This window comes from Dioscorea cayenensis, chromosome 10 (genome assembly GCF_009730915.1).
Source record: "Dioscorea cayenensis subsp. rotundata cultivar TDr96_F1 chromosome 10, TDr96_F1_v2_PseudoChromosome.rev07_lg8_w22 25.fasta, whole genome shotgun sequence".
Classification (NCBI taxonomy): domain Eukaryota; kingdom Viridiplantae; phylum Streptophyta; class Magnoliopsida; order Dioscoreales; family Dioscoreaceae; genus Dioscorea; species Dioscorea cayenensis.
The window spans coordinates 946,809-957,497 of record NC_052480.1 but is presented as its reverse complement, the minus strand read 5'-3'; the positions used below and the strand labels follow the sequence as shown (position 1 = coordinate 957,497).

General features: G+C 34.9%; 1 protein-coding gene across 2 annotated transcripts; it reads right to left on the bottom strand.

Moving 5' to 3' along the window:
* Positions 1-7,284: 7,284 nt before the first annotated feature.
* LOC120270123 (monooxygenase 2-like) lies at positions 7,285-9,064 on the bottom strand. Of its 2 annotated transcripts, XR_005539567.1 has the most exons (5): positions 8,791-9,064; positions 8,620-8,676; positions 8,109-8,509; positions 7,389-8,026; positions 7,285-7,308 (listed from the first exon to the last, which is right to left on the bottom strand). XR_005539567.1 is itself a non-coding variant. In XM_039277141.1 (4 exons), exons 1-4 carry the CDS (start codon positions 9,009-9,011, stop codon positions 7,497-7,499), a joined length of 1,209 nt encoding a protein of 402 aa, XP_039133075.1. In that variant the 5' UTR covers positions 9,012-9,064; the 3' UTR covers positions 7,348-7,496. The 2 variants fall into 2 exon arrangements, 1 of the variants encoding a protein (XP_039133075.1); XM_039277141.1 differs by lacking the exon at positions 7,285-7,308 and having other exon boundaries at positions 7,348-8,026.
* Positions 9,065-10,689: the final 1,625 nt, after the last annotated feature.

The following is a 10,689-nucleotide window of genomic DNA, read 5'->3' as shown; positions in this document are numbered from 1 at the left end:
CCTTTCTTATGAATTTTGTTGCCCTCATGCATGTAAACCTCTAGTTAGCTAGAGAGGAACCATTGTAACCCATTGTTGACATAGTGGATGCATGTTTAAGAGGCTCTAAGGAGTCCCATGGTTTTTCCCTCGATTCGTAGGGTTTTCCACGCTAAAATTGTGTTTTGCATTGTTGTATGTTTGTTCATCCCATTCTAACAAGAATTGATGGGTTTGGTAGTGTTTTATGCTTGTTTTGAAGCATTAAAGTGTTGTAGAAGACTTGAGAATACATTTGAAGACTCAAGGAAGCTCTACAAGATTTTTTGCAGCTTATGCGGGCTGCATACTGGCCGCACAAGGTCGCCAGTGAAGCTCACGGGTGTTTTGCGGCCGCATGAGACCCGCACATGAACAGTGAACAGTAACTTTACTACAGTAACCCGGTAGACAGCAAGGCTCACGGGCAAGCTTGCGCCCGCATAGATTCACCAGTGAGGTTCACGGGAAAGTGTGCGCCGCATACCGGCCGCATGTGAACAGTAATAGTGCTACCGTGCCGGTGAACAGTAGCATTACTATAGTAACTTCCGCAGATTTTCATTGTTCCAAAAACCGGATAAACCCCAACATATATATATATATATAAGTGTCAAAAACCAATACTTAACCTTGTAACTGATTACTTATTATATAAGCATGCGTTGTTTTTTCAGTGTCATTTCATAAAACACTTTAAGCAACCAGGATACAAGCATTTCATAACAATATATAAGCCAAGTCTTCTCACAAGCATTCCATCAAACATCTTTATGTATATATATATAATATGAACTTGACTCTACTCACAAGCATTTCATCAAACACTTAAGAAACCAGGATACAAGCATTTCATTACAATATATAAGCCCCAAGTCTTCTCAAACGCATTTCATCAAACACCTTTATGTATATATATATATATACATATGAAGTTTGACTCTCTTCTGACAAGCATTTCATCAAACACTTAATAAACCGGGATACAAGCATTTCATTACAATATAAGCCCCAAGTCTTCTCACACGCATTTCATCAAACACCTTTATATATATATATTGTTATAAACAAATATTTTTAATGGATGCTCATCTGTAGTAATTTCACCAGTAGCAGTAGGCATTACTATAGTAACTTCTAGATATCATCATGTAGCAGTGCAACACTCGTAGCAGCCTGCCCATGTGTAGTCAGTATGCTGACCAAGATCAGCATTATTCTACCAACTGAGGGTATTTTTGGACCGCTCGGATCGAATCGATCTTGGCCGTTCATTCAACTCTTGTAACCCTATAAATACCCCCTCATTTTGTATATTTTGAGATATAGAAAAGAGAAGAGAAAGAAAAGAGAGAAATAAAAGAAGAAAGAAGAAGAAGCTAATTCTTCAGGGTTTTGGGTGTTTGGTAAATACTTTGGCTTTCTATCACTATATTTATATTTATAACATATATTTTTAACACGTTATCAGCACGAATTTGCTCATATGATTTTAATTTTCTTTGACTCATCTAATATATATGTTATATATGTGGAATCCATTTCTAACACTGAATGCAGGAAGGATCGACAGGTAATATAATACTAGCAAACCATACATTTTATTCAGTCAACAATACATAAGATTTTCTTAGAAGCATACATAAAAAACATACAGTACTAAAGCCACTAAGGCTAATATTGCAAGATCTTTTTAAAAATAAACAAGAAAAAAACAATAATATTATTATTACAATGAGGTTTTTCCATCAAATCCAAATTAGCAAGCATCATCTTCTTCAGGGCGACCCTCCGATCCCGCGATCGTTGACAAAAATCGGTAAAAACCTCGCCGCCCCTTTTTCTCCGTCGCCCTTCTCTCTACTCCGCCGGTTTCTCCGTCGGCAACTCGGCCGGCTTTTCTCCGTCGGCAACTCGGCCGACTTTTCTCCGTCGGCCCCCTATTTTCTTCTCTCCACTATTTTTACTTCTTCTTCCCTTTTTAACTTATAATCACTTTCAAACAAATTTTTAATTCCCAATGCTCGTAATAATTGCAGCTGTATGTAACAAGATCCGTATACATGAATATTGCCGTATATATGAATAGTGTTATACATGAACAAGACTCGTATACATGAACAAAGTATAGATGCTTTTATATTTTTATTCTATACTCTCTATTCTAATTACATGCTATATTATTATTTTTGAAGAAAAATGGCAAATATTGCAAAAAGAGAATTCGAGGCCCTTCAAATCTCGGGGAGCAATTATATATCATGGAGCCTTGATATCTAGCTTCATCTGAAAGCAAGAAACCTGAGTAAAACTATTGAGGCTAATAACAATGAGCCTAGTGATAATAAGGCGAAGGCCTTAATATTTATAAGGCATCATATCGATGATGGCCTCGAAGAATGAATACTTGACCATCGAGGATCCACAGGAATTGTGGTTATCCCCGAAAGAGAGATTTGAACATCTCGGAATGGTCTACTTGCCCAAAGCACGCAATGATTGGTCAAGCCTCGGGGTTTCAAGATTTTTAAAAGCGTGCAAGAATATAATTCCGAGTGCTTTAAAATTGTTTCAAGATTGCCTCTCGTGGAGAAACATGTGATGGAAGGAATGATGCTCGAGAAAACATTTACAACATTTCACGCACGAAATGTTATATTACAACAACAATATAGAGAAAAGAATTTTACAAAATTCTCTGAATTGATGTACATCAACAGAAGCAACAAAGCCACAAGATGGGGTTAGAGACAAAGAAAGATACATGCTATCGTTGTGGCCTGGAAGGTCATTGGTCCGAATTTGCAGGGACCCCAAAACATTTTTGTCCATCTTTACCAAGAATCACTTAAAAAAACAAGAAAGGTAAAGATATTGAGACAAATTTTTGCTCGACAACCCCATAGTTGATCCAATTGAGGATAATTCCATAAATAATTTAAATGTAACTCGAAAAATACATATTTAGATATGTCGATTTCCTTATAGACTAGTTTGTAATATGTCTTTATGTTTTTATTAAATTATGTTTTTTTCTTTTTGTTTTGTTAGAATATGGCTGATGATGAATGCATTATTGATTCAGGGGACAACGCATACTATTTTTGACAAGAAAAATATATTTTATATCCTTATCAATGAGAAAGGCATATATAGCCACAATAGCAGGGTCATCAGACCTGGTTGAAGGTTCTGGAGAAGCGAGCATTGATGTTGCTAAATGGAACATCCTTGCGGATGAAAAAAATGCTCTCTATTCCCCTAAGTCTAGGAGGAACCTTTTTAAGCTTTAAAAGATATACGTCTCAATGGATATCATTTAGAGACGGTTGATAAGGAAGGAAAATAATATCTTTATATTACACAAGTCATTTCATGCCAAAAACGTGTACTTGAAAGCTTTCCATGTATATCCTCAGGATTATATTTTACACGTATTAAAGTGATGGAATCACATACGGTATTAACCCGGAAGGTTAATGACCCGAGATATTTAAAATATGGCATGAAAGACTTGGACATCCGGGTGCTATTATGTTGTGCCGGATTATTACTAGTTCTCATGGACACCCACTGAAGGATTATAAAATCCTAACACATAATGAATATGCATGTTCAGAGATGTTCAATGGGAAAGCTAATAACCGCACCTTCTATAACAAAGGTGATCGGTGAATCTCCTAAATTTTTTAGAAAGAATACAAGGAGACATTTGTGGACCAATACATCCGTCATGTGGACCATTTAGGTATTTTTATGGTTTTAATCGATGCATCGACTAGATGGTCCCATGTTTCATCGCTGCTCACAAGGAATGTAGCATTTGCAAGGTTATTGGCACAAATTATCGGGGCTTAAAGCACAATTTCCAGATTATCCCATAAAAGACAATTCGTCTTGATAATCGTCGGTGAATTTTTCATCAAAAATCATTTTATGATTATTGTATGGCAGTTGGAATACATGTTGAGCATCCAAGTAGCTCATGTGCATACCCAAAATGGGTCTGGCGGAGTCATTAATTAAAAGACTCAGATTATTGCCCGTCCAATGTTATTAAGGACGAAACCGCCTACAAGTGCGTGAGGGTCATGCTATTTTTGCATGCTCGCAGCTTTTAATACGGATCCCGACCCACTCGCATGTAATTCATATTCACCACACCAACTTGTTATGGGTAAAGAGCCTGATATTTCATATATAAGAATATTTGGTTGTGCAGTATATGTGCCAATACCACCACCAAATCGTACAAAAATGGGTCCACAACGCAGACTTGGTATATATGTTGGTTATGATTCCCCTTCAATTATACGATATTTAGAACCATTAACAGGGGATGTATTTACTGCAAGATTTGCAGATTGTCATTTTGATGAATCTGTCTTCCCTGCATTAGGGGGAGAAATGATTACTCAAAATGAGCCAAAAGAAATTGATTGGAATGCATCACGATTACATACATATGATCCTCGTACCAATGAATGTGAACTTGAAGTTCAAAGGATCATTAAATTGCAAAATATTGCAAATGAAATACCTGATGCATTCACTGATACTAAAATGGTAACCAAATCATATATACCAGCTGCTAATGCTCCTGCAAGAATTGAGATTCCTAAGAATCCATTGAAAGAAAATCAAGTAGAAAATAAACCACGACAAAAACGTGGAAGACCAATTGGTGCCAAAGATTCAGCTCCTAGAAAAAGGAAGCAGAAAAATAAAGATAAGGATCTCCCATGTGAAAAGGGAGAGGAAATTATAAAACCCTCAGAACAAGTTAATGAAGAATCAATGGGGGATGATATTTCTGAAAATGTTGAAAATTCAATTTGCTATGTAGATGATGGTCAAAGATTGAATCGGCATGAGACCGAAATAAATGATATATTCATCTACAATGTGGCTACAGATATAGAAATAAATACTGATAATGATCCAGAGCCACGATCCATTGAAGAATGTCGACAAAGAAATGATTGGCCAAAATGGAAAGAAGCTATCCAGTCGAGCTAAATTCCCTATCAAAACGTGAGGTGTTTGGGAAATGATAGTGCCCACACCAAAAGGGATAAAACCAGTCGGTTATAAATGGGTGTTTGTGAGAAAAAGAAATGAAAAATAATCAAATTATGAGATACAAAGCAAGACCTGGTTGCTCAAGGTTTTTTTCTCAAATGCTCGGTATTGATTATGAAGAGACATACTCTCCGTAATTGATGGAATTACTTTTTAGATTTTTTTAATTGCCATGGCAGTAGTAATAAATTAGATATGCAGATTGATGGATGTTGTCACAAAGATATCCGTATGGATTACTTGAAAATGACATATATATGAAAATCCCTGAAAGATATAGAAAAACAAATATTACAAATAATCATCATTTATACTCTATTAAATTACAGAGATCTCTTTATGGGTTAAAACAATCTAGACGGATGTGGTATAACCGTCTCAGTGAATATCTTATAAAAGAAGGATACCAAAATGATAGTATATGTCCATGTGTGTTTATTAAAAGTTATACTAACGGTTTTGTTGTGATAGCAGTATATGTGTATGATTTAAATCTTGTAGGCACTCCTTTTGAAAATCAGAATCGCAAAGATCATATTTGAAAAAAAGAATTTGAAATGAAAGATTTGGGAAAGACCAAATTCGCCTAGGTATACAAATCGAGCACTTATCCTCGTGAATATTTGTGCATCAATCAACCCTATACGTAAAAAGGTCGTCAAGAGATTTAATATGGAGAAGGCTTATCCACTCGAGTACGCCCTAATGGTCGTCCGAACTCTTGATGTTCGAGAAGATCCATTTCGCCCACCGGAAGAAGGAGAGATCATTCTTGGTCCGAAACTCCATATTTAAGTGCAATCGGTGCATTAATGTACCTTGCAAATAATACTGCACCGGATATAGCTTTTTGCAAGAAATCTTCTAGCAAGATACGCTTCTACATCGACACAAAGACACTCGGAAAGGAGTAAAAGATGTACTCACGTTATTTTACGAGGAACTACGGATCTAGGTTTATTCTATCGACAAGAATCTTCATCCAACCTCACGTGTTTTGTCGATCGTTTGGTATCCGTCTCGATCCTCACAAAGGGCGATCTCGAGATCGGATACATGTTTTTCTTACAATGGTACAGACTATCTCATGGCGTTCCACAAAACAAACTCTTACGACTACTTCATCAAATCATGTCGAAATTCTAGCTCTCCATGAAGCAAGTCGTGAATGCCAATGGTTACGATCTATGATTGGGCATATACAGATCATCCCGCAAATTACCATCAAGAATAACAAATGCTACAAGAATTTATGAAGACAACGAGTGCTTGTATTTCTCAAATACAAGGAGGTTATATTAAAGGTGACGAATCGAAAACATATATCACCAAAAATTTTTTTCTACACTCATGATCTCCGTAGAAAGAAGGCGTTATAGAAGTTCAAAAGATTCAATCCAAAGTGAGAATTAGTCGATCTATTCACAAAATCACTTCCTAAGTGCATTCACCAAAGACTTATATACAAAAATCGGGATGAGAAGACTTAAGGATGTAAGTACTTCGATATAAATTAAAAAGTTATTTATTTGAGGGGAGACTCGATTTTTTTCCCTTCGCCAGGTTTTTTTGTCCCAATGGGTTTTTTTCCGAGGCAAGGTTTTTTTAATGAGACAGTAACCCTCAAATGTACCAAGGATAGTGTACTCTTTTTTTCCTTAGCTAGGTTTTTTTATCCCATCGGGTTTTTTTCCCCGGCAAGGTTTTAACGAGGCATATCCTTTGGTCGTAGGCATCCAAGGGGAGTGTTATAAACAAATATTTTTAATGGATGCCCATCGTAGCAATTTCACTCGACAGCTAGGCATTACTATAGTAACTTCTAGATATCATCAGTAGCAGAAGCAACACCGTAGCGACCCGCCCATGTGGTACTCGTAGCGCTCGCAGATCGCTACTATTCCACCCGACTGAGTATTTTTGGACCGTCGGATCGAATCGATCCCTGCCGCTCATTCAACTCTTAGTAACCTATAAATACCCCTCATTTTAGTATATTTTTGAGATATAGAAAAGAGAAGAGAAAGAAAAGAGAGAAATAAAAGAAGAAAGAAGAAGAAGCTAATTCTTCAGGGTTTTGGGTGTTTGGTAAATACTTTGGCTTTCTATCACTATCTTTATATTTATAACATATATTTTTAACATATATATATATATATACATATGAACTTTGACTCTTCTCACAAGCATTTCATCAAACACCTTTATGTATATATATATATACATACATATGAACTTTGACTCTTCTCAACAAGCATTTCATCAAACACCTTTATGTATGTATATATATATATATATACATATGAACTTTGACTCTTCTCACAAGCATTTCATCAAACACTAACAAACAACTAAGCTCAAAGCAAACAAAGAGATCTCCATCATGCATATCATCCTCATGAACTCTTCTCCTTCTTCTCCGGCAAAACCCCACAATCATAGTTCACAACATTCACAAGCCTTGGGAAAACAAACCGGTAAAACACATTGTCTCGAAAGAGCTTCACCAGCCACCAACTCCACCCAGACCCACTTTGCTGCACCCACCCGGAGACAAACGCACCCGTAATCAATCCAGCCACCCTCCACCTCCTCTCCTTCACATACCTCTCCAAATCCTTCGCCACGCTTCCCACCGATGTCGCCAAACACCGTGCCAGTACCACCGAATCCTCCAGCGCCGCACACCCACCTTGTGCCAGGTCAGGCGTCATTGGGTGGAAAGCATCTCCGGCCACCGTGACAGCACCGTTGTGCGTCTTGCCGAACAAAACATCCCACGGGACACGGAACATCAATGGCGCCCATGTTATCGTCGACAGCTCTGAGTGCTGGACCACGTTAAGGTAATCACTTGGGAAGTCTTTAGCCCACTGTTCTATTACTTCCCTTTTAATTTTCTCTTGATTTCTTTTAATTTCTTCATCTATTTATATAAATAAATAAATAATATTAGATTAAATAGATTAAAATAAATTAAAAAAAAAGGAAAAATTTAAATATATAACCTTTTATATTTAGAGATCCAGAGAAGAACCAATAAACCTCAGTGTCATTCATGGGCACAAGACCAGCTCTAACACCATTACCAACAAACTGGTGAACTTCATGTTTGAAACCATGACCAGCAGGGAACACGGCCAAACCACGGACAGCCGACCGGCCGGAGTCAACCGGCGAACTGAGCCCGAGCCACTGTGCCACCACCGAGTGCAAACCATCACAACCAATCAAGGCTTTGGTTTTAATAACACTTCCATCCTCCAAGTGCAGCACTGTGATGTCTTGGCCTTGACTTCTTTTGATTGAAGTGATGTTGGTTGAGAACTTGATGGTGTTTTCTGGGAGTTCATTAGCAAGAGTTTCTAGTAATACTTTTCTATGTACTGATCTTGGTCCCATATCTCCACTGAAAATATATCAAACAATATTAATTCGATCTCTTTACAATTAATACAGTTAATAGAATTGTATATATAATTTGAGCTAATTAAAAATTTTACTAACTGTATATATTACCTGTTAATGAATGACGTTGCTTGAGTTGTTCCGGTGATGAGGTTTGTCACATGCAACCTGATATATTAATTAAACAAACAAACAATGAAAAATAAATTAGATAATTAATTAATAAAACTCATAAAGAATATATATATATATATATATATATATATATATATTAAGACAAACATTTCAATGATATGATAGATGGATTTGAGCTTGGTCCCAACGCCAAGAACGTCAAGAGCTCGCCAAGCGTTGGGGCTGAGGGTGAGGGCGGAGCCGGTGGTGCGAAGTTCATGTGATCTCTCAAGAACTATGCTTTGAATTCCGACTTTTTGGAGTGCGAGTGCTGTTGCTACTCCGGCGATACCTGCTCCAACTATTACTACTTCATGGATCTCCTCCATTTTTTTTTCCTTTCTTTTTTATTATGGAAATTGCTTTTTGGTTACTTAATTAGATTTTTAGTTTTGAACATGTTAAGTATATATATATATATATATAGTTTTTGACTTATCTTTTCTTTCTTGGCGGCCAGGCAATTGGAAGACTTTAAGGCAGAATATGACATGCAATAAAAGTCCTGGTTTAAAATTCAGAGGGATCTGGCAACCTGTTGATTTTTATAATTTTAATTATATTATGAATATTTGAGCAGGAGCAAGAAATTACTAAGCATGTGGATGTGTCCCTTCAATCTTTGTCTTGTGATCATCCAAGAAATCCATGAAGGGAAGCCAACAAATCAGGTACATTAACTATTGTGCTTAATTTCAGGGTTTGTTTGTTCTTAGAAATTAGAATAGAAAACAAAGACCTTGACCATTGAAATAGAAACCACAAAGAAAGTTCAAGAAATGGTTTGGAATCTTTGGATACAACATTTGTTTATCTCTGGTCGGTTGTAATTTTTTTTTAATACAAATTGATAGATCATAATTTAAAATAAAATAACAGAACAAACCAAAGATTGTTGGTTGTATGATTGACTTTATATATATATATATATATATTCAAGAAATGTTTTGGATACAACATTTGTTTATCTCTGGTTGGGTGTAATTTTTTTTTAATAAAAATAGATAGATCATAATTTATTAAAAAAATAACAGAATGTGCCTAGATTTAAAATCTACGGATATTCATATGATCTATCTATTTTTATTAAAAAAAAATTACACAATAAATGATTCCGTATCTAAATGAATGATATTTACTGTACTTATGAACAGTGCACAATGAACGATTCCATATCAGTAATTAAAGTTTTCCCCCATATATATATATATCATATTAATGATTGTTTTATTAAATGTATGAATATTAATAGTATAAATAGATACTTATTAATATATATATATATATATATATATATATACCAAAAAATTAGTATATTAATATTATACCTATTAATATTAAATATACTATTGTATATACTCTTGATACTAGATAACTATATAATATATTATATAGTAATGAGTTTAAGAGCAATGACTATTAATTACTATAATTTACATAATATTTGATATAATTAAATATTGATATTATCGTATATATACTGTTAAATACAATAAACATGATTGATGTACTAATAATTATATTATTAAATATATTTATATTTATATTTATATGAACCAATATATTTATATATTATTAATTAATAATGTTTTTTCTTTAATAAGACAATGATTTGTCTCTTTATTAAAAAAACTATTAATTAGCAATAGTTTAATAATGACTATTAACAATATACAATTAAATTATTATTACTTGAATAATAAATGTAGAATTTTGTATTGCAATTTATCGAACATTTAGGAACTTATTAATTATACTCTAACTGAGAACCATTTTTTTATTTTTATTTTTATTTTTTAACTAAGTGACGGATAAGTCAGTAAAAACATTATGTGCGAGTGTGTTAAATATATTATGCAGCCTTATTTTGTGCACAAAAAATTTACTGTCGGCACTTATTACAGGAGACCCTATTTACCATGCTTTGGATTGGAATTAAAAGATAAATGTCTTCGCATGGGCAAAAATGTACCTAACCACATGGCTATACTCTTGGCCATTATTTCT